The following is a 24,459-nucleotide window of genomic DNA, read 5'->3' as shown; positions in this document are numbered from 1 at the left end:
AAAATGGACCTGCAAAGATGGTGCTGCAAAGTGTTTCACAATAAAGCTCTGTGGTTTAGGGATAAACAATGAACTAAGGGCAAAGAAAGGACAGGTTCCCCTAGCTGCAAAACTACTAGGACATCTATACGTTGTCAGGGCCAAAGTCAAGGATCTTTAGCAAAAACAAATGTGATAGATGTGTTGGTGGTAGAAGCCCAGTGTCCATAGCCAGTTGGACAAGGGATGTGTCTTCAAAGCTGACAGGCTGATTAGGGGCAAGTGGTTCTGGAGTTCTTTCTGTGTCTTTTTTGTTCCCTGACTTTGTTCCCTGTACCTAGAATACAGGATGAACTATGCAGTTGCAGCACAGGATCCTACTTTCAAACTGTCCCCTGGAAGCCCAGATACTTTCATATGTTAATTAACATACTGGAACCTCCTAGGAAGCACCCTACTATCTGAAGGGACATTGCATGTACAAAGAGCATTTTAATTAATTTATTTATTTCTTTACACATAACTGAAAGTGATGTTACAGTACATAAGTTATTTACAACTGTGCAGTAATGTGTTGCAAAATAAATTATCTAGAAGGCAGCAAAAGTACATTGTGAATGTATATAAAACTGTACAGGTTTGCGGATACACTCTATAGGATTATTGGCTCTGTAGTGTTTCAAGTTACGTTCTCAGAAAGAGAAACAAAATGCCCAAGATTAAAGGAAAAATATACAAACCACGTGGATTTGACTCCATTAAAAACACTATTGGAGAGTCCTGGCTGTGTCCCTATGTCCAGGCAGGCGGCAGCCGGACCCTTGCCGGCACCATTGTCCAAGCCTGTCCCGGGGACCATAGCGGGACAGCACTTTCCTGCCTCTTTGACCTGAAGGTCACTGCTTATGCGAGGTGGACGCCTTAGTCTATTTTCCATTAGCTGATCAGAATGGAACGAGGAATTAAAAAACACACTCTGTTCTGCGACTCCTCAAGTGCCCTGTCATTGGCTGGAAGAAAACCCAGAGGGCATGGCTGAAACAGAGCTACCTTTCTGCGGCCATGGTCTCCTTGTCTCAAGACTGGCAAAGCTCTGCAGTGTCTGGGCCTCGTGCTCTCCACAGCAACTGATAAAAAGAGATGCATTCTGCTTCACTGGCATCTGAAGCAGGAGACGAGTGGCCAGGTGCAGTCTCTGGGCTCCTCCCACTTGATGGACGTGGTGCTCCCTCCTCCGCTGCCCGGACTCATCAGCAGCACTGGGCGACCTATGTGGCCCTTGTTTGTGTCCTGTGACCTTCCTCTGAATGTCATGCTGGCAATAGTACGAAGTCATCATTGACATCAACCATGGGCACGTAGAAGGATGGCACCTCATTTACACACAGGGACTTGTGCCCAGCAGGGTCCAGCTCCTGGGCTTTCAGCTGCCACTCCATCCTTTGCACAGCATTGAGGGCTGCAGCCTCATGCTGTTGGCGCATCAGCAAACATGTCTGTAGGACACACAAGGTGAGAGGAATGGCCAGGTCTTCATTTCCACCACTGCCTATAGGTTTGCACAGGACTGCAAACCCACCTAGTTTTAGCACACAACCTAGATTATGTCCTGGTGAGGCCTAGGTCCTCCTGGAGTCAGATGCATCAGGCAGATGGTCCCCAATTCAGACTGGAGGTCTGACCCTTAACTGCTCTGTACACTGTGCCATTTCTACCAGCAGTTGGCAGTTGTTAGTACAACCAACTCAACTCACCTCTAGGAGGTGCAGCATTTTACCAGACCCTAAACAGCTGTGCTTTCACTTTTTGTTTTCTATACTGTGTGTGTGTGTGTGAGAGAGAGAGAGAGGGAGAGAGAGAAGAGAGAGAGAGAGAGAGGAGAGAGAGGGGAGAGAGGGGAGAGATTTATGTTTATATAGTACAAATACCACTTAAAGGTAGTAAGGGACCTGGATGGAGTAGGACACATTTTTTTGGGACCAAAGAAGTAATTTTAAACATGGCCCAGGGAGTCCATCCATGCTCAGAGTTGATGTGTAAGCTTTGACACTTATGTGGCTCTCTGGATAATGAAGGATAGCTTTGGGTGTCCAGTTGACTGGATTATCTCAAAGTCATTTAAGTTTTGAGTTTAGGTGCATAACTCAATGAAAACTACCAGCTGGCATGTCTTCCACACTACAGGGAAACAGACAGCCTTTTCTGAATGAAGAATTCCATTCACCTTTTGGTTCTAAAAGAAATCAGCACCAAGATTTGAAGACTGTAGAATTTGAAGACTAAATTTTTTCTGAACTGCTTTTGTTATTATCAATTAAGTAATGAAAATGTGGTATTTTAAATGTACATGGTCCAAGTGTTGGGTTAAAAGCCCATTACTTTTCTCATGGGAAATATTACACATAATCTAACCTGGGATGAGGTGTCTAGGACCTAATGGTGATTCTAGGATGGAATGAGAGAGATGGGAGAAGATGCTTATGGGAAAAATGCCTCAGGCCCATGCTCTGAAAATACCCCGTAGCCCATGTGCCACAGGATTTCTGATTTTTCTCTAGATCTCCTCACCTCTGAATGAACTGCTATGATATGCTAACTGTCCATCACCCAGCTAACTCTTGACATCTTATTGTCAACATGTCTCTGATGGCAGCAATCAGGAGACTCTGGGTTGCTCCTCTTTTCTGCATAAGAGCAAAATTTATGGGGAAACCACATAAAGGATTGCTTTTTCTCATTTTGTGACTGGCATGCTGGAGTCTCATAGTATCCTATCCTATGTATGTTTGGCTCTAGCAGTTACAGGTGGGGATTTGATTCTTCTTCCATGACCTATCTACCCTTTACCCATTCTATGTCTAGTGTACCACCCCGTAATACAAGTGTAGAAGACTATGTTGTGACCCCTTAGGGTTCAGGTTAGGTCCTGTCAGGACCTGCTCCTTTCACCTGGTCAGAAGGGAAGACACTGATAATAGACCCAAGACCTTTGCTCCCTGAAGGCAGCAGTAGTGTGGGAACATGCAAAAACATCATTTGTGATCATGCCTGGTAGTGGTATGGCCTCTCTTGCTCAGAGCAATCTGCTACTAGAACTCACCTTCATGCGGTCATACTTGTCATCTACATCCTGCAGCCAAGAGATGAACTGTCGGGCATTGAAGCGATCTCGCACAGACTTGTTTTCATCACCCTGTAGAAACCAAACAGGGATGTTCACAATAGCTCTTGGAATCAATCCATGAGCAGGTAAAACCTTTGATGGTTCAGTTCTTTCTCCATCAGAGAACACAAGGGTAACCTTATCTTAGCAGTACATTTTTCAACCATTGCTTTTGCCCCTGAGGAAAAGTATTCCTAGGCACTGGTGGCCACAGACTCAGCTTTTGATCCACCGACTGATGGGGAAGGGTTGTAGAGGGTAGAGTGGAACCAGTTTCCTATGCAGAAGCCTAGTGTATTAGGAGGGACGACAGGTCAAGGCCTCATATAAACTGCGTCCTCCTTTATTTTGGTCACATAAAGCTAGCAATGGCATATTTCAATTTATTCCCTTTTTAGAAGCTGAAAGTAATTTTTTCTGCTTTGAAAAGGACAGTTTTCAAAAAGAAACCTGAGGGTAGGAACTGAGGGTCTTTATACAGTGGGACCAGCTTCCTTACTTTACTGGCTTTCCCTCTGAGCTTTAAGTAGATCCTCACTTCATTTTCATTATACATGAACTTTGTTTGTACTGAGATAAACTACTCTATAAACAAGAATCAAGTTTTATGTTGCCTCACAAAACAGATTGCCTATATCTTTGAATGCTGGGGGCAAGATGCATTAGCAAGAGGAATCAGGCAGAGATTGTCTGTCTTTCACCTTCAAAAGCATGCTTGAGAAGTACAGGGACTTTGTATTTAAACACAACTCTCAAATCCAGTATCTTTTGTGCTAGGCATGGTGGCACACATCTATAACCCCAGCACTTAGGAACTAGAGGCAGGATAGGAGTTGAAAGCCAGCCCAGGCTACATGAGACTCTGTTGTTAATCTGTACAAAGTGGGGAAAGTATGTGTGTCACTTTTCCCCAAGTGTAAGAATGCTAATGGAATGAAAAAAGATCTTAACCCAAGTTCACTCAATCATGCTAAACACAGCAAGAGGCCTCTAAAGCACCTTGTTTTTTGTTTTGTTTTGTTTTGTTTCTTTTGGTTTTTCAAGACAGGGTTTCTCTGTGGTTTTTAGAGGCTATCCTGGAACTAGCTCTTGTAGACCAGGCTGGTCTCGAACTCACAGAGATCTGCCTGCCTCTGCCTCCCGAGTGCTGGGACTAAAGGCATATGCTGTCACCACCTGGCTTAGAGCACCTGTTTTTAAAAGGACACAGACTGAGGTCTCAACAGCCAGGAGGGAACAATTATAGATAGCTGCATGATGAGTAGGGGACACAGCCCAAAAGTAAGTCTGATATGAAAACTGTCCACAGAGGACAGAGAGAACAGTGTGTGACAAACACCACCAGATTACCCATAGCCTGGCAGAATGGGTTTAGGGCAATTATCTATAGGAGACTTAGGCTCTGAAGTGATGTACAGCACAAAGAGGTGACAGAGAAAAGGTAAAGAGCATAGGGTATCTGCTGGATCTGAGACACAAATATAGATTATCAAAAGATCCTAGAGAGCCAGTAAAATGGCTTAGTAGGTATAGCTGCCTATTGCCAAGGTGGATAGCTGAGTTCAAACCCAACTTTCGAATGATTTCCTCTGACCTCCATATATGTATCCCCACACATACTCCTAACACACAGACAAAAAAGTTAAGATTAAGTAAAAAATAAGGACTGCTCAATGACAGGTTATGAGAGGAATGCAGTTAAAGCACTGGAATGCTGCCCTAGTGGGTAGTATAGATGGGCTGTAGCCTAAGTGCTTCCAGGTCCTGTGCCCCCAAATTATCCCAGAAAAAAAACAAACAGCTAAGAAGATTGGCTAGGCCTCTGCAGCCTCACAGGAACACTTGGCTGGATTGGCTGGAAGTCCCAATGTCTTGTTGCTGCAACTATCACTGACCCATCATGGCCACTAACATAGCTGCTTAAGTCATCCCTTAGGGCTGCAAATTTAAATAGACTGACATCACCCTTGCAGCCTGTGAAGGGGGGGGGGGGAGGGTGTTACTCAACCTACTTGTGTACACAGGTGCCCCAGAAGAACTTAGAAAGATATCAAAGGCTTGAGGGCCTTGTCCATGATATTCCCCTGCCTTGGGTCAAGAAGCTTGGGTCACAAAGTATGCCGTGAGCAGGAAAGCTGTAGTCCAGATGCAAGGCAGAGGCTTGGGTATGCAGAATGAGTCTGCAGGGGGTAGTGGTGAAAGCTGGCACCTACATCAGGTAGTGATACTGACCTGGCTTTCCAGAGGCATGTTATAGACCTCAGAGTCTAGCAGCATTGTGCATGCACTGAATGGTACTGCCTGGTTGGCAATGGTCCTGGCTGCCCGGCAGTGAACTCGAAGGATCTCTTGCTCGCAGGACACAATCAGCTTCTCCTGAGGAAGGAGAGGAACAGGTGAGCTTAAACTCATTGTCATCAGGCCCCTTGCTCAATGCTCCACTTACCCGTTCTATGCTGTGCTGCAGGCGCAGCTTACCCCGCACAGTCTCTTGCTGCTTGAACAGCTCCTTCAGTGGCTCTGCTAAGGAGGGAGGGGGTGCAATCTGCAGATGTAAGGAGAGAGAGGAATAAGCTACAAAGAGCATACTTAAAATTTGGACATGTTCCAGTCCAGCACACAAACCGAGAAACCTGCTGGAAGCAACACCAAAGAGCTGGGTGTGAACTCTGCCCTATATAAAAAGTGACAGAAAAGGCAGGGCAGATAGCACCTAAGGTCTGTGGTTCCTTATGCAAGGAAGAAGTCAGGTATAACCACTCATGCTAAAGGAGCACATGGGAATGTAGGAGTTTCGAGAGTGAATAGCAGGGTGCACGAAATTGAGGTGCATAGCAAGTGTAAGGGTTGGGGCACTAGATAACCACACTGAGGCAGTAAGTAGAACCCACCCTTATCCCTATGGCCCTACAGAAGAGGCTCTTGGGCTGTAAGCACTGTTTCTCATAGGGTGAGCAAATAACACTATAGATATTGAGGAACAGACTTCGATGGTCCTGAGTAGAAGTCAGGTTAGTGTGGAGTCAGACTTCCAAAGCAGACACAGAAGAAGGTATGTGTACAGGGCCCCAAGCAAGCAAATTCTGTTGTCTCTTGTCACAGTAAACCAAAGGAGGAACATGCAGTGGTGGTGCCCCAGAATGGTGGAAGTTCAGAAGATAAGCAAAAGTCTAGAGCTTTCTGTACCACAAAACAAACTCAGTAAGGCTAACTAACAACAACCTCAGGCCATGGGGTAACTTTTCCTGATGGGAGAACTCCATCATTAGAGGTGGTGGTGAAGGGACAAAAAAATAATTGCTGCAGGCAAGATCATCTGAGAAGATTTGAATGTAGTCTCACAGTCTTTCCACTAAGATAAGGTGAACTACAAAAAGCAGGCAGTAACTTCTCAGTAGGGAGGCTGGGCTAGCAGCCTCACCTTATGTTTCAGGCTCATCCCCAGTGGTTAAGAATGTGACATAGACAGTAGGAATCTCACCAAAGAATGCCAGTTAAGGGTCAGAGGCACCATTCATTACAGACCCATGTATTAATCTGTGACTGGCCATATAACTTGTATAGATTCTGTGCTGCTTTGAAGTTTGAACTTTCTTAGTTATAAACTAAATCTTAGTGGCCACCAAAATGGCTCAGCAGGTAAAGGAACTTGCTACCAACCCCAATAAATTAGGTTCAATCACTGGAACCCACAGGGTAGAACGAGAAAACTAACTATAGTAGCTGTTCTGACTTCTATATGTTGTGGTGTGCACACACAAATACATAGCAAAACTGGAGCAGGAAATAACCCTAAAATTTCAGTTAAATTTCTGTAGGCCTCTTGTCATACCTCTCAATAAGCCTAACTCCAGTAGGAGGTTCCCAACGGGGCAAGGAGACTACAAGTCATCTTCAAGGTGGATCAGGAAGGAAGCTTATTTAGCACAAGGACAAGTACTTAATTTCCCTCTGACCCGTCCATTAGAAAAAGTACTCTGGGGGGGATGGTGGTGCATACCTTTAATCCCAGCACTCAGGTGGTAGAGGCAGGCAGATCTCTGAGTTCAAGACCAGCCTTGTCTACAGAGAAAACTGTCTTGAAGAAAAAAAAAAGTACTCTGCTGAGGGGCCAGCATGGGGCTTCCCTTAGGACTACAATTCCTTCCAGGCCTTGTGTTCATTTAGATGAACCCTTATGCTGTGGCACAATGGCGAGTGCACCCAAGTTAAGGAGTAGCAAACAAGCTGGCTACAAAAGCCAGCTGTGTGAAGAAAACAGCTGTAGGGAGTAGTGAAAAGGGGCCTCCCTTTGGCTTTTTATGAAGACCATCCTGAAGTTAGGAAATCAGCATCTGCTGCTTTGGGGGAGGGGCACTGAGGTTAAGTGGAATGTGCTATGGGAAGAACCCTGAAGGCAATGAGGTACGGTCAAGACAGAGATGGCCTGGCCCTATCAGGCCGAACAGCAGCCAGGGATGTCTTAGAATGCCAATGAAGAGGAAAGGAGGGGAGGCTTCAGGGTACCAGTGAGCTCCAAGAGCCATGACAGGTGAAGGTAGGAATAGAAAGAGAGGAAGTTAAGTCTACTGATCCCTTTCATTGTAAGGGTATAGAAAAGGAGGCAACAGGAAAAGCAAAGGGACAACTAAGGATTGGGACCAGGGCCTTGCTTGATCTTTGATCTGTACAGCCACTGAACAGCTGTTTGGAGGTGCATGTGTATAATGCACAGCTAGTGAGATAGAGGCACTGACCCTCACAAATGACAACCAAGAATGCCAGTGGCCCTCCTGACAATAAAGGTGCCAATAGCCCCAAAGGTTTCTGCTCATCAGTACCTTGTTTCCCTACTTACTGCCTGGTGCTTGTGCACACACACAGACCCATAGCACTTACCACAGGGATATGCAGCTTGCTGAGTGGCTTGCCATCCAAGAGATAGGACCCCGTGTATGTGACATACTCAGCATAGCACTGGGGTGCCTGCGGAGTGATGCAGCAGAGGATCTTGCGTTTCTCCTCTATCTTCTTTCTGATCTGTAGGTACTCAAAGTATGGGTTGGACCTGTCACTGTGGTAGGGCTCAATGGCATCAAGCTTTATGGCATCCACAATGGCGGCCAGTGTTTGCTGGATGACCTCTCGAGTCTGCTGTGTTGATGTGTTCAGCTGCTGCTGCAGCTGCTGACTAGAACGTTGGAATCGGCGCTTACGGGGGTGTTGGGCCTGGGCATCTTCTTCCTCAGAGGCACGACCCTTGGCTCTAGAGGTTGGGGCAGGCATTGGATCCTTCTCTGTTGGGGGTATGCTCTGCTTGCTCTGGCTTGCCAGCATCTGGGCACGGTTCCTGGTCATGCGCTGAGGAACTTCTTCCACCTTGGGGGCTTTGGGGACTTCAGCTGTAGGTTTGGGCTCTGTGTCTGTAGCCTCTGGCTGAATGTTGCCTGGGGGCCCTTCAGCTGCAACCACAACACAGGTAGCTTCTGCACTGTTATGTGCCTGTATCAAGCCATCTGTGGTGGGGCCATCAGGTACACAGCAGGGACCAGCAGAAGGGTCTTCAGCTTCAGTCTCATCATCACCACCTCCCAGGGGATGCTGTTGAGGGGGACTGGGTGCAGGCACCAAATTGGAGACTGAAGCTTCAGGAGCACTATCATCTGCCGGGATCTCTGTTTCTACCGTAGCTTCTACAACTACATCCAGCTTTGGTTCCTCTGAGGGCTCAGGCTCACTGGAGCGCTGAGGTGATGCTTCCTCAGGAGGCGGGGCTGGTTGTTCCTCTGTTGCTGAGACAGTTGCCTCCCCACTGCTGAGGACCCCAGTGGGGACCGGAGAGCTCTCTATTGGAGGAACAGGACTGCCCTCCACAGCTTCTGCCTCAACATCTGAAGCGTCTTTGGCCTGGAGAGGGAGCTCTGGCAGTGAGAAAGGCCCGAGGTCGAGGTCATCCTCAGTGTTGGTAAAGGCTTCATGCCATGGCACTGGTTCTACCTGGCTGAGGGCAGATATATTGTGATTGCTGTCTAGGAAGCTGCTCTCTAATGGTCCCAGAGCCTCAACCTGAGCCACAGTGGTAACACATGTAGGCTCAGGGGCTGTGTCCAAGGGTGTGTCTGGGAGTGATTTACAGTTGCTAAAGTAGGACTCCAGCCTGGTGGGAGCAGCAAACGGAGCAGCCCCTTCTGCAGCAGAAATGGCCACTGGGATTGCTCCTGACCCTCCATCTTTGACTTCCTCTAAGCCTGACTCAGGGGCTGGCAAAGGGTAAGAGACTGGAGATACTGGGTATGTGGGCTCTGCAGCATTGAAGGGCCCTGGGGTGGTGGAATGGAGGGACTCTCCAGGGCAGAAATGTTTTGGGGACTCTGCAAACCTCTGTGGGGACTTTAGCAGAAGTTCAGAGCCCACAGGCCAGCTGACAGGGTTTTCAGAGGCACTAGCTATAAGGGTAGAAGAAAGGGCCTGCTCAGCAGCAGTGTGTGTCCACTCAACAGGTTCCTCGGTAATGACTGTATTGAAGGGGCCCTCATCCAGGGGTTCCAGATAGTTGGGCTCTGGAGGAAGGATGGCAGCTGTGGCCTGCTGGTCCTCTGTGGCATCCAGAGGTAGGCCTAGATCTGGGGGCAGGGTCCCTTCAATTGCTGGGGTCAACAGTTCACCTCTCGGGGAAGGGGAAGACTTTGCTGGTAGGCTGGAGAAGACGCTGTCTGGGGGTGGTGTGGCATTGACCACAGCTGCTGGTGGACAGTGTAGAGTGTCCACCTTGGGTGAGGGGATACCATAGTCTGGGGAGTAGTACCCAGGAGACAGGCAGGCAAACTTCTCTGCAGGAACGGGTGGCAGAGGAGCCTTTTCTTCCAGTAAGTGCTGTACTGGGGAATCAAAACTAGAGGCTGCAGGAACACTCTGTTGCCTGAACAGCTTGTCCCCAACAGTGAATTCCTCTTCCGGTGTCCTTCTGATATCCACAGAGATTGAGCGATACAGGTTTGTGGAGACAGGCCTTGTAGGTGTCTGGCCCGGGTTTTCTGAAACCACACTAGAAGCCACAGAGAATCTGTCAAAAAAGGGCGGAGAGCAGGCGCTATTGGATGTGGTAGAGACAGGCATTGAATGTTGAGAGTCAGTGCAGTCAAACACCAGGTCAGGGTAATCATCAGCACTGCAGGATGGGGTCCTGGGTGTGTGCATCACCTCTTCATAGCTGGGGCATGACACTACTGAGGTGGGGGTAGGCACTCCAGTGGGCCGGCCCTGTTCAGTCCGGGGCGAAGCAGATAGAACCTCCTTCAAGGGTTGCCCAGCTAGCCAGTCTTTGGACTCTGTACCTGGTCCAGAGTGTGGCTTGCTTTCACCAGTAGGCAGCATGGGAACAGATTCCTTGAGCTTTTTGTCTTTAAAAGGAGGATCTAGGCCCAGAGCTTTCTTAGAAGGAAGGTCCAGGCTCTTTTTGCGTCCATCATCGGTGGGCTTCTTATCTTTGAGCTTGGGGTCTCCAGACCTATGCCGCATCTTTTCCATCTGCTTCATGCGTTCCTTGTGCCGCTTGTGCCGCTCCTCGATCTCAAGATCTTTTTGGGACAGCATCCTTTCAAAACTGGTCATCATAAGATCACCATCTCCCAGGAGCTTCTCTCGGGGCCTGATGTCTTTCTTGCTTGAGTCTCTGGATGGCAGGAGTTTGTCATTTCCATTGCTCATCTTCACAGGGTCACCCTTTTCTCGATCCGTGTTCTCCTTGAATTTCTCCTTCAGCTTGGTCTCGCTGAGCTTCAGGCTTTCATCCCTGGACTTCTCCTTAAAGGAGTTGGGAGGGTTGTCCTTATCTTTGGCTATAGGCTTTGACTCATCCTTGTGATGTCTTAGGAACCCATCTACATGCTTATCCCTGTGTTTCTCCTTCTCGTCTCTCCACTTTTCCCTGTGCTTCTCTCTCTTTTTCTTCTCTTTTAGGATGCTGATGGTACTTGAGCCATATGGCTTTAGTTCCTTTTCTATTTTCTTTGCAGGTTCTCTTTCAGAATCATTTCTTTCTTTCTTTTCTGAAGAAAACAATTCAATAGCTTTATCTAGTTCCTCTTCAATGTCAGCTTTTGTGGTGTAAGAAACCCCGTAAGCTTCTGTATCCAAGAAGTCCTTTTCATATTGGCTGGAGTCCTTCCTGATGCCACTGCTATTGTCTTTGTAGTCTTCACTCTTTTCTTTCTTCTCTGCCTTTTCCTTTTTGGCTCTCTCACGCTCATGGCTTTTCTTAGAGGATGATGAGGAGTGCCTGTGCCTCTCCTTCTCCCTCAATTTCTCTGAGAGGCAGGTATTCTCCCTGGTCTTGTCCTCTGGTGGTGGCTCAGAAAAGGATACCTCCAGAAGTGTGCTCAGGCTGGGTTCCTGGCCATGGTCAGCAAAACTGTCAGAGGAGACTTCACTGATCTTATCATTGGAGTCTTCACGGTAGTCATGCAGAGCCTCTTCCTCCAGCTTCTCCAGCAGGCTCTTCTCCACTTCAGGGCCCCGTGAAGACTTTCTTTCTCGGGAGTGCTCCTTCTCTGGTTTCTCCTTGTGCTTACTCTTGGTCTTGTCTTCAGCAAAATGTTTCTTCTCCACCTTTTCAGGGACCTTCTGTTTATTTTTCTTTTCTTGGGCAGAGTCGACAGAAGCTCTGTCTTTCCTGTCCTTGTATTTTTCTGCACACTCTTTATCTTTCTTCTCTTTGTGCTTCTCAAAGATCTTTTCCTTCTTATCCTTCCCTCCTTCTGCAACTCCTCTCTCTTTCTTTTTTTCCTTGGGCTCTTTGTCTCTTGGCTTCTCTGTATGCTGCCTATCAGAAGAGGACTTCCTGTGTCTATCTGAGGGATGTTCCCTTCCATCTTCCTTCTCTTGGAGGCTATCCATTCTCTGTGTGTCACTGGCCTCTCCAACCTTGAAGCTGCTGGTCATGTAATCATCTTTCTCATCTTCACTTTCATCTGTGAATATGTCTGCAATATACCAGCTTTTCTCCTTTCCCTTCTTGTCGTCCTTTTTTTCTGAGAAGTCTTCTGAGATGATGCTAGGGAACATCTTCTCCTTTTTTTCTCTCATTTGGTCAAGGGATGCTTTTCTGTCTTTGCTGTGTATGTCTTTATGCTTTTCCTTGCCATCTTTCTTCTCTTTAAAACATTTTTCAAATTCTTTGTCTTTCTGACACTTCTCGAGGATAGACTTCTCACTTCTGTCTCTCTCACTGGATTTGTCTTTGTACTTTTCTGCCCTGCCCTTTTCCTTCCTCTCCTTTTCTAGGACATCCTTTCTCTCTTTTTCCCGTGCTGCATGGGGCCGTTCCCAGGGCTCCAGGTTCTTAGTGAAGTCACAGTCTGACTTATCTTTGAAGGTGCTCTCACAGCCACACTCCTTTAGGTCCTCCCTGTGTACCTCTTCAGATCGCATACGCCCATCCCTCCGCTCCCGGGAGCCCTCTAAGGTATCCCTCCTGTCCCGGGCCACATCAGCAGACTCTCGCCTCTTTTTGTCTTTCTCAGAGAGATAGCTGGGGATGCTTTTATGCTTTTCTGTTTGGTCTCTCCTCTTCTCAGAGTTCTTGTCTAAATAGTCCCTATCTTTCTTTCGGAAGAAAGAGTCTCTAAAGTCTCGCTTTTCCCGGGTTTTGTTGTCACGTTTCTTTTCCTTATTCTCCTCTTTAACTGTTTCCAGGATGAGTTTAGCCACTGAGTCACTCTTGATGTCCCTATAGTCTGTCACTGGAGAGTCCCAGCTGTCCTCTCCTTTGAAATCAAAAGAGGAATCAGACAGGTCAGAAAACCACCTCTCTTGTTGGTCATCAGAAAGGCTGAACTTGGTGTCCTCATGCTCCAGAAACTGACTTTTGTTACAATACTCATCAAAGGTAGCATCTTCCCTATACATCTTTTCCTTTTTCAGTTTTTCTTTGTCCTCTTTGAAGGCCTTGTCCTTCTCCTTGGAAACCTTGTCCTCTTTCATGTCATTCTTCTTCTCTAACTTGGAAGGTCGGTCTTTGGACCTTTTCTTCCTTTCCTCTTTGTACAGTCTTAGTTTTTCCTCCTTGGGAGACTTTTCCTTTGTTGATTTCTCTCTTTCTATCTTACTGAGACGGTCTTTTTCTTCCCGGAAAGATCTGTTGATGTCTTTGTTCATATCCTTGATTCTCTTTAGCGCCTTCTCATCCTTAAAGAGCCACTCTTTATCCTCTGACTTTATCTTACCAAGTTTATCTTCTTTCTTAAAATGGTCTCTGTCATGTTTCAATACTTTCAACTTATTTTCAGTGGAAATGTCATTATCTAAGAGGATAGCCTTATCTGACTTTTGCTTGGAGTCCTCATATTCATATGTAAAGCTTTTCAATTTAAGTTCTTGGCTGACTGAACTCTGTCCTTTCTCCTTGTTTTTGTGTTTGTGTTTTGTTTTGTGTTTTTTTACTACTTTCCCTTCTTTGTCCAACTTGGAGACAGCTCCGTCTGTACAGGGGTGGAAGGTGCTTCTCTTCTCAGGTGGCATGCTCTGCAGGCCAACCCTTTTACGATGTTCCTGCTTCCTCCTCGTAGGCTTCAGAGATTCTACACTGGAGCCCTCAGAGGAGCAGTCAGACTCACTGGTCAGTCCCGTCCTTGAGGAGTCTGACAAAGAGCTGACCTCAGACCAGGCGGGGGAAGAAATGGCTTTCCAATTGTCAGTGCGCCAGTGCTTGGTGTGCTGGTCCGTGTGGCCAGAGCTATGTTTCTGGGCCACGGCACTTCCATGAGACGAGGTGGAGGAGGCAGACAGTGAGCTGAACAGGGAAGGGTCCTTCAGCACCAGTGGGGACCCCTTGAGGCAGCTTGAGCTCCCCACAGAGTCTCCATCATCGTCATCACTCTCCGAGGACTCACTTTCTGACCCGGAGGAACAGAATTTGTCATTCCTCTTTCCAAACCGAACTTCTTTGCCTTTTGTTTCTTTCTTTCGCTTCTTTTTCAATTTGTTTTTTTCTTTCTGCTGCCTAGAACTAGAAGACTCTCGTGCTTTACTACTAGGAAGCATTGTGTGTGCTGACAACCTCAGTTTCTCTCCAGCCCCCATGGCAACACTCACATCCTCTTCATCTGATGTGTCTGACAAGATGCGATGGGCTGCTTTCTTTGGTGCAAGTGTGTTGTTTTTTGAGTAACTCTTAACTTCCATTTTGGGTATTGAAATGAAACTGTTTGACTTAGTTTCTTTCCTATAATCTTTCTTCAGCAAATGCTTGTCATCCACTGGAGGAACCCTATCCTGTTCATCATCCTCATCAAACTCATACTCATCCTTGACAGGGGTCACAGTTTTCTGGGGCTCCGGATTCTTAGCCTTTAGCTTGAGGCCCTTCTCAAACTCAGAGTCTGTGTTATTGCCATCAACGGAGCTGGAAGGTGCAAATGATGGGGCATCCTCCTCTTCAGAGCTCTCTGTTGGAAACAGGAAGGGAGATATCAGGCAGGTCAGAATCATTTTCCTAGCATCAGTTAAGAATGTTCTGTAGCTGTGGAGGGAACAGGTCTCCCCAACGCATGGCGGCACAGAAGGGAAGGCTGGTTGGCTTTGCCTCACTTTAGTCACATCTGAGGCCAACCACAGGCAGAAGGAACCCACAGGGCTTTGTGAGAGACAAGGCTGGCATCTCAGCAGACAGAGTGCAGGCATCTTGGCAGTGAGACACCCTGGCATAACTCCTGTATCTGGAAGTTCCTGAAGGCACCAGCCACCTGAAGAGGCTTGTAGACCCTGTGTGACAATCTGCAGGGGAATACCATATGTAGACACTGCAAAGCACTTGCCGATTAGGGAGTAAAGAGCCTCTCCCACCCACTCACTTGGTCTGTCTTGCCTGGCTTACCAGTGGAGCTCTCCTCACTGGAAGTGTATGTGCCTTTGCCTAACAGGAGATTCACCATCGTTGGGGAATTGGCTACTTTCAACGGTGTCTCGCCTTTCCTGTTGCTTTGTTGAGGGTTTCCGCCATATCGTAACAACAACTTCACAACCTACAAAACATTAATAATAGTGTTAGCAGACTATCTGAAAAATAGCTACTCTACCATGCCTGTAGAAAGCTATGTGGGAGTGTTATGTGGAGAGCCATTATGGCAAGGTCTCTAGGTGCCCAGCAAAGCTGTCCTCTTTTGTGAGAGACTGCACAGAGTTCCCCTCCAAAAGCAGGTCACTTCCTCCATGTTTTTTCATCTCCTTGATGTGCTACCTCTTCCCCAAAATCTTCTCACATGCTCCCTTCCCACCAAGAGAGAACTGGTCAGCAGTGCAGGTCCGAAGGGTAGGTATACAGGGGAAGTTATCTTTGGAGGACTGGGGTATGGAAAATAGAGAAAACAAAGACCACATTTCTGTAAGCTGGTTTATTTATTTTCATTTACATTAGAAAATAAAGTAACTCCTCCTTGCTTGATTTTACATGCATAAAAAATGGTTACATGGGTGACAGAGACATTCAAGGTGACATTTCAATAGCTCTATTCAACCATTTATAATCAACAACCTGTGTTTCATATGCCTGAGACAGAAACTCACTCAACTCCAATGCAAACATCAAATTTCAATCTATCCTCAACTTCAGTTAAAGCTTTAATACATACTCTTGTCACTCAGTGTTTCAAGGTAATGTTTTGCATTGGATCATCAGCACGGAGAGATTATTTTACATATAAGTTTTCTACTGGATGCTTTAACAAATAACCACAACCTGTCTTATTATAGTCCGAAGGAATCAGTTTCACTTGCTTGGCTTACATCAAGGTACAGATAAAACTGGCTCCTTCCTTGTATAGGTTGTTGTCAGAATTTAGTTCCTGTGGTGCTGGGACCAAGAAGCTACTTCCCTGCTGTTAGAGGTTAGTAATGCAGGCCATGTTCCCACTAGGCCTACTATCTTTTATGTCTCTTCTATCTCTTTGTTCTAGCCAGGAAGAGAGGCTTTCAAAAGAATGCTTTCTGGACCACCTGATATGTTCTCTTCTAAGAGGCCACTGTTCTGCTCACCTCATATAATTATAAAAAAAGTTAGAACTCATGTAAATATGAAGTTTTAGAGAATAGCCCTTACTTAGCCCCAGTTTAATCACCTGCTACCTCACAGCCAGTTTTACTCAAACTTTCCCAGCACATTTTTCTAAAAGGGTCCGTAAAAACCAGTAAGCAAATAAACCATGCCATTACCTCACCTAAAATTTTAATAGATCCTGACATCAAATCGGTGCCAGTTTTTCTGGATGTCTCACTAATCTTTTTATTCAGAAGCCCAACTCAACAATGATTCACTGTGTACCATGGGGTTCTTGGGTAAACCAGATCTCTAAGTTTCTGGTACCTCTCAAAATAGCCAGACAGGGGCTGCTTTTTAGCACTATTAACTTGGGCAGATGTTCTCATCCTCACCATGCTTATTGTCCTGTCCCCTCAAAGGGAGTCTGGTAATGAAGCCACTTCTACAACCCATTCCCTTGTAGACCTACAGAAAACCCTGTTCCTAAGACATGACTGACCTACCACAGCAATCTAATTTTGACTATAATCCTATGTGCTGACTCTAACTCTTAGTGTTACTCTATCCCAGACTTCAGATTGACCTTGTGAATGGGATCAGTATCAGTGGTAATAGGGATGCAGCAGCAACTCATACAGCCAGACCAACAGAGCCAACACTGTACATTTAATATAGTCCTATTAGTTATATCAAAACTGAGAGGTTATCTAGGTACCTGACCTAGGCTTTAGGGCTGGAGAGGGGATTGAGGGCAACAGGGGACAACAATGATGACAACATAAAACTTACTTCCTAGTATCAGAAAACGTGAAAACTAGTTAAAACAGAGAAACATGAAGCTGTAGAATGGTCCAGAAGTTAAGAACAGAGCAGCCACTGGAAGGCCACAGGGAGATGCCAACCTTGTAGTGTCCGTTGTTGGCGGCATCATGCAAAGGCGTGTCATCATCCAGGCCCTTAGTGTTCACTTCGGCACCAGCGGCTAACAGCTGCTTGGCAATGTCATAATAGCCCCGGTTACACGCCTCATGCAGTGCAGTCCAGCCTGAAAAGAGAAATTTGGGGTATTTGGTTTTGTGAGGCAGGGTTTCTCTGTATTGTTTTGGAGCCTGGTCCTGTGTAGACCCAGCTGGCCTTTGAACAAGATATTTGCCTGCCTCTGCTTTCCGAGTGCTGGGATTAAAGGTGTGCAACACCAATGCCTGGCTATTAGAAAACTTGGCCCCTGCCTAAACTTTGAGAATGATAAAAGGTGGGGGCAGGGGCAGGGTGGTACTCTTCTCTAATGAAGCCTGTTATACCCAAAGAAGGCATCTTTTTTTTTCCCCTCCCTTTGTAGTGCTTTGCATAATGAATATCTATACTGCTAACTCTCCAGATTTTCAAGTTGTAGAAGTAACTGTACATGGATAGAAAATTTGTACATCATCAGCTGTAGTCACTCAGGAGGTCCCTCGAGGGGGTCTAAGGGCAGTTCTTACAGGTAGCTTCCACGTTCCCTAAGGGAAACTTTTAAAATAACATGCTAAATTAGGCACAATCAGACAGTCATAAACTAGGCAGTAGAGAAATTCTAAGGCTCCGTTGATTTTTGCCTGAACCCTCTCACCACTGTCTTTTCTAAGATAATCTTTTTAGAAAATTCTTTGAGAATTTCATACATGTACACCGTTATCATATCAGCCAGCCCAATTACCTCTAGCTATCACAGCACTGTGAACACATAGTTCTCTTAAAATGTTGCATCACGGTGTGGGGTAGCACATCTCAAAAAGGCAACCTAGTGCTCTAATCACAAAAACATACAAAACAAAGCCTTGAACTAGCACATCCGGAGAGGTGCCTCCATTTATGACCAATACATCCTCTATATATATCATGAGTGCTCAGTCTATAGCAGAGTGGCCTCTGCTGGAACAAAGTGGGTACTTTTTAAACAACAGATTAAGACTCTCCAGGAACTTGCCTTGTAGTAGACCCATAAAGCCCCTTGCTTGCTTAAAAATAGCAAAAACATATCAGAATCCTGAAATATTTTTCCAGAAACTCAGAAGCAATTCACACTGTGTCGGGCACACATGAGGTCAGACACAGAAACCAATCATACTCCACAAAGACACTTCTTCCATGTTCTGGGACCAAGGGCAGGAGGACAATCCTCCAGAAAGCAAGCTGCCCAAGGGCAGTAAGTACTTACCGGCAAAGTCTTTGACATTGACATCTGCGCCCTCGCTGATGAGCTCCTTGATGCGCCGGGCATCACCCCGGATAGCTGCTCGGTGCAGACGAGTCTCTCCTCGTTCGTTTCTCTTGTTTACCTTATCTTTGGTTTTTGAGGCAGAATTGGGGGTCCCCTTCTGACACACTGTAGACTGGGAGGGATGCTTTGGTGTTGTATCTACTGCAGGCCAAGAAGCAAAAAAGTAAGGCATTACAGAAGGCAGCTTTGTTTCATGGGAACATCAAGAAGAACCCAACTATTTTCAAGAGGGAAAGGAGATCTATACAGGACCCACTAGCAAGTACAGCCACCCCCTCCCTATCCAAAGAACCACTCAGGTGCCTGGGGCTCACCTGGGCTATTTGCAGACTCCTCAGCAGTCATCTGCATGAGCAGAGCCACCTGCTGACGCTCAGAGAGAGGGTATCCAGCTCGGATCCCAGACAGCCCCATGCCGAATAGTAGCCCGGACTTCCGGGCAACAGGCTCCTTCTTGATCCTCTTCCGTTCAGGACCCTGCTTCTCTGTGTGGCAGGTGAGGGAGAAAGGGAGGGGAGACTTCATGCCCAATCCTCAGAGCTGAATTTTTAACTAATGTTACAGAGCCCCTTCATTCCACCCAACACTTACAGAGCAATAAGGAAGGTCTATGAGGGGCAGTGTCAGTGCTGGCAGCACTGCCATCACCCCACTCTGAGCAGTAGCTGTGAGAGACACAGTATAAATGCCCTGTTGTCAGCCCATCGGATCTAAGTTTCGGTCTCCACCAACCATTTGCTCCCTACAGGCGCCACACACAAAGGCAGTAGGATGGCTCTACACCACTGACCTGGCCCACACGGGACAGGTATCTATTATTAACACGTGTCTGCAATTAAACTCCTTCCCAGCCCTCCTCCAAACAAACAGTGCAGATATAAAATGGCAGACACAGTTTAATATATGTAAATAAATCAAGGCCAACTTGTCAGTACTGTACCTTTCTTCTTGCTTCTAGGAACCTCCATTTCATGCCATGGTGCTTCGAGGACCGTACCAGCCTTGCAGTACCACAACATGGACTGAGCTGGAGGCATCTAAAGGCATCAACACAGAGCACTAACAAGAACGATGTAACAGCTCAGCTGTTCCATCTTAACCGCCTCCTAACAAGCAGATCCTGGGTGCCTCTGACCAGTGACAAAATGCCCTGCCAACCTCTACTGGAAAGATTGCTGCTGCTCTTAAAAGAGGTGGGATGTGGAGAAGAGACACCCCAGAGTCCATGATTTGGGAACACAAAGGCTCTTGTTTTGCTTCTTGCCTAGCAGCACCCCTCTTGCGGTGGAGATCAAGGGTAAGCCCCTGAGCAGAGCCAAGGCGAGTTCAGGGTTCTCTAGGTCACAGGGTACAAGCTACACAGCCTGGATTTGCCCAAGTCTGGCAAGGGGAGAATGCCAAAGAGACTCTTAGTGGCAGTAATTTTCCTCCAGAAAACCCTCTGCTGGAATAAAGTAGCTTCTGAAACTAAAAGCCTGACTCTAGAGGTAGGTGACAGCGTTAAGAAAGTAGCCTCAGCAGATAGATAACACTGAAGACTCACTCTGGTCTTCAGTCCCATCAGCACTTTCCCTCTATGTAGGTTAGTGTCTTGAGGACCCAAAACCATCCTACCACTTTTCTACTGAGTTTTCTGACAAACTGTTAGCATTTCAAACTGCCTTCTTAAAAACTAAATTTGTGGCTTGATTACTTAGAAGATTTTTAATGTGACAAGCCTGTAGGCAGTGGCATTCGCCTGTTTAACAAATGGCAAAACTCCCCTAAATACTTCAGGCCACCACTAGCTAGTTTTTAAAGAAGCCATGATGTACAAATATGAGAAAGGGGGAAAAAATAAAATAACATTAAGAATATGGCAAGAACAAAATGCCAGAAAACTATGCCACTCCCAAGTGGTCAGCTCAGCTTTTGTGCAGTATGTGGTTGATATAGTGCAGGTTAGTATGTCTTCAGATCATATAAAGCATACTTTTTAAGTTTGGCACAATGCCAAATCTCAAGACTCCCAACCCTGTCAACTAAGTTATAATAGGTGATATTTTGCTTTGTTTGTTTAACATGGTCTCATATAGCCCAGGCTGGCCTCCACCCCCACAAAGGCTGGAATTATAGGCATGCATAAAAATACCTATACTATGTAGCCCTAACTGACCTTGAACTTACTATGTAGACCAGGCCAGCTTTGAACAAGAGATCAGCCTGTCTCTACCTCCTGGGATTAAAGGTGGCCATATACCTGTTATTTTAAAGTAACCTAGTAAAAATGTACCAGGCTAGCAGTCTTAGGCACATGTACTCTTTATCAGGTCATTCAAAGGCTCAGGCTGGGAGCCCACCCTGGGCTTTTTCCTTGTAGAGAAGCTAAGAACACAAGACCTGTCTATCATCTAGAACAGCTGCTGCCAACCAGGGGACACACAGCAGCTGAAGCTCAGTGACCACCAGCCAAGAGGCATTTCATTGCTCTTAAAGATGCTCAGGGACATGCAGTACCACTTTAACACTGCTCTGCTCCCCTTCCACTAAAGAACTTGGTCCCTGAGCATAGCTACTTCTCACAGCCAAACATTTTTAGAACTTCAACACTGACTTGTCCAAATGTGAGTGAGAACGTTTCTGAAATGTGTTTTCCCTCAAATGAATCTCTTCACTGTAAATGTAGCTTTCTCTAAGCACATGCAACAACTGGCACCCACAACTGTCCTGTTTCACTCCCCAGTCTCAAAAGGCCAGCAAAACCTGAATGCCTACAAGACTGAGACACTATATCAGACTTCTGGGGTAAGAGATAGACACCAAAGAAGCCCCTCAAGGGCACAGAAAGTTCTGCCTTGGTTCAGGATATACCCAAGCTTAGTGTGTTCAAAAATGGCTAAGCTGCCTGACATTGTAGCAGATGCTCCTGCAGCAGGATATGCTACCTGCACCCACCACCACCAGATGCTGAATAGCCTGGCAGTCTGTAGGGCTCACCTAAACTGTGGGTTCGAGTGACTCAGCTCCATACCCACTGTCACAGTTGGAGGTGAACAGGGCAGGAAGCAGGAGAAACTATTAGTTCCTGCAGACAACCAGAGTTCATCTGGCATTTTACACTTATTTCTGTTTTCTATTATTCAACTGGAAGCAAAGTAAACTTTTTATGAATTCCAAATGTAGAACACTGACAGGTTCAAGGCAAAATGTAGTCTATGACACAGTTGAATGAGTGGCAGGTAGGAGGATCACAAGTATACCTGAGCCTACAGAAGGACAGCAGGGGAGGGCTGTATAATGAATCCAAGAGTCCCCTTTAAAATTGTGCTCCTTAGGCTTTGCTTTGAGTAGAGCCCAAGGGTAGAGAGAGAATCTGAGAAAACAGAGACTGAGAAATGGATGGAACCACAGACCCTGCCAACCCTCGGGGAGAGAGCAGTGGCAGTTCTCTTAGGCAGATAGGAGCCTGAATGGTCCTATTTCTCGCCTATAGTCAAGAAGGAATGTGATAGTGCTCTGTTTTTCTGCAGTACCTTGGAGGTATGACAACTGTGTTTTATCACTCAGATGGAAAACACAAGACACCAATAAGCACTTCCTAGCTTATGCCTGGATTGGTCACTGAACCTTTCTCATTCCCAGCACTTTGGCATTGCTGGTGTGGCTTTCAGGGAGACTAGATCAATGCATTGGCAGCCTGTTTTGCCTGACTCCTTCTTGCCATTACTTCTATCAGAGGAAAGGCCTTCTACATGCACAGTGGCTTTTGACAGCAAGGACAGTGTGTGCTTTCCCAGGAACATTCCTTGAGTAAAAGTGTAATACATCTAGCTCCTGGCTGCTAGGGTAGCAGAGGACTATGACTCTATCAGTGCTGTTCAACGGTGTCGTCTTTGTCACTCACCTTGATACATCCTTGGGGACCTACAACAAATTCTCATGTCTATATTTACTCTCTTCTTGCTTATAGTTCATTACACTTTCTGAATGATTCTCTTTCACACTCCTTAGAATTCACTCTCCTGTGTCTTTCCCCTGCAGCTCTAACCAGCTCTATTAACCCTTATTCTTTTTTCTCTCACATCTTTCATATTTCCAATTTAATTTATGTCTCAGTTCAGGAAATTTCTTCAGCTACAATTAATTCACTGGTTATTCTGTGGGTGTATATGCAGGTCAGGGGTTAACCTTGGGTTTCTTTTCACAGATATTGTGCAGCTTTGTCTTTTTCCTTTTTTTCTTTTGGCAATAGGGTCTCTTAATGGCCTAAGGTTTGCCAAGCAGGCTAGGCTAGCTGGTCAGTAAGTTCTGGGTATTTACCTGTCTATATCTTTCCTCTGGGATCACACACACATGCCACCAAACCTAGCTTTTGTACATCTTCAATCTGTACATTTTTTACTCCCACTAATTCTTTTTTTTTTAAATGCCATATCCAATAAACTACATAGTCTGGCCACTGAATTTTTAATTGTAGTGATAAAATTTCTAGATGTTTGATGCTTAGGGTGTTTTTTTTTTTTTTCTTTTTGTATGAGTGCTCTATGTGCATGTACAACTTTATGCCAGATCCCATTATAGATGGTTGTGAACCACCATGTGGGTGGGTATTTAACTCAGGACCTCTGGGGGAACAGTGTTTTTAACCACTGAGCCATCTCTCCAGCCCTGATACTTAAGTGTGCCCCCCCATCTTAATTTTTATTCCTATTACATTCTACTGGTTTTCATTTTGTCCATTCCAGGTATTCTTCTAAAGCCAGCACTTTCTTCCCCGTGGTCTGTAATTCTGCCAGGGAGTTCTGGCATTCAGGAACCTCTAGGCTTTTGCAATGAGACCACTTTTTAGGGTACAGACTACATCTCATTACTGAAATTGTAACTCTTATTTGCCACTTCAGAATCCAGATGCCAGTATAGTCTTGATTGTATTCTGTAGAGGAACAACTTTAATGGTGATATTTGGTAAATACCTTGCAGGTGCCAATGAAACTCTCCATTGAATAGTTTCCCCCCCACTCCTAGACATGTGTAAGGTAGAGTGTCCAATTGTGGACAAGACACATACTAGATCATTAGTTGCAAAATCTCCATCTACCTTACCTAAGCTACAATTCTAGTGTACTGGTAGAGGGCTTAACAGAGTGCTGGTCTCAGCAGTCCAACCTGCAGCATACTCTCCCTCATCAAGTAATTGTGGTAACTGCACTCCAGAATTACCGATACATCTTTTTGCCAGTCATAATTGATTCCTCTCACCTATGTGTTGTGACACCCTCCACCCCCCCCCCCAGTGGACTCTTTCTGAGAAATGGACTAGCCATCTGTAGCATGGTATTGAGAGGTCAGACCGTGTCTTGGCTTCTATGACCTCTGCAGATTGTTTTCTAAACTGAGGGTAACACTGGTCCTCTCAGCACACTATTCTCTGCATATGCCTGCAGGATGTATGCAGCAGACTGTGAGGAGAGCCACAAAACAAGTAAGACAAGTTCACAACCATTTACTCTCACTACACAGCACATGCTGAAAATTAAAAAATAAAATGACAAGTCCAGACATGTACTATGGCCGGAACCACATCTATCAATGCTGTCTGGATGAACCCTAGACATTGGCAGCTGCTGCCAGTCAGCTGGGAGCAGCAGCCCCCTCCCAATATTGAGGGGGGTTTGCATTTCACAAGGCAAGAGGCTAACAGATGGGAAGGCTTTGTTTGAGGCAGAGCAGCAAAAGCATGGCTAAAGCTTTCAGAGTGGATAGCCAGGACTTAACTGCCCAGCTCCTATACTTGCCTGCCACATCTCCTTAGCTATGTTCTAACCCCAAATATCTTTTACCTTGGCTTACTTTGCTGTCTCATTGCTATAAATACCAAACAAAAGTCTGCCCACCAGAATAACTGACTGAATTTTGGAAAACACAGAATTTGAATCAGAAAGAACTTTCTTTGCTAGTCTATGTTTAAGAAAAAATGGCCTAGGTCTGGGCAGACCAACTACCGACATCTCAATTATGTGAAATATTTTATATGGATCTAGTTCTTCACAAGTAGTCACATGTGGT

General features: G+C 45.9%; 1 protein-coding gene across 4 annotated transcripts in view; it reads right to left on the bottom strand.

The window, feature by feature from the left end:
• Positions 1 to 458: 458 nt before the first annotated feature.
• The window catches only part of Ankrd11 (ankyrin repeat domain containing 11), an 88,231-nt gene continuing 64,230 nt past the window's right edge, over positions 459 to 24,459 (bottom strand). For 2 of the 4 annotated variants that reach the window (XM_051201341.1, XM_051201342.1), the window contains exons 4-12: positions 18,729 to 18,899; positions 18,352 to 18,555; positions 17,057 to 17,199; positions 14,994 to 15,141; positions 8,021 to 14,565; positions 5,589 to 5,687; positions 5,375 to 5,518; positions 3,080 to 3,172; positions 459 to 1,475 (exon numbers count right to left, since the gene is read on the bottom strand). In XM_051201341.1, the coding sequence (XP_051057298.1) occupies positions 1,290 to 1,475; positions 3,080 to 3,172; positions 5,375 to 5,518; positions 5,589 to 5,687; positions 8,021 to 14,565; positions 14,994 to 15,141; positions 17,057 to 17,199; positions 18,352 to 18,555; positions 18,729 to 18,899 (7,733 nt within the window). In that variant the 3' untranslated portion in view covers positions 459 to 1,289. Of the gene's footprint in view, positions 1,476 to 3,079; positions 3,173 to 5,374; positions 5,519 to 5,588; positions 5,688 to 8,020; positions 14,566 to 14,993; positions 15,142 to 17,056; positions 17,200 to 18,351; positions 18,556 to 18,728; positions 18,900 to 19,354; positions 19,452 to 24,459 lie in introns of all 4 variants that reach the window. The other 2 variants (XM_051201344.1, XM_051201343.1) reach the window with 2 other exon arrangements.

Source organism: Phodopus roborovskii, unplaced genomic scaffold (genome assembly GCF_943737965.1).
Source record: "Phodopus roborovskii unplaced genomic scaffold, PHOROB, whole genome shotgun sequence".
NCBI classification, from domain to species: Eukaryota; Metazoa; Chordata; class Mammalia; order Rodentia; family Cricetidae; genus Phodopus; species Phodopus roborovskii.
This window is presented reverse-complemented; position numbering and strand designations above follow the sequence as displayed.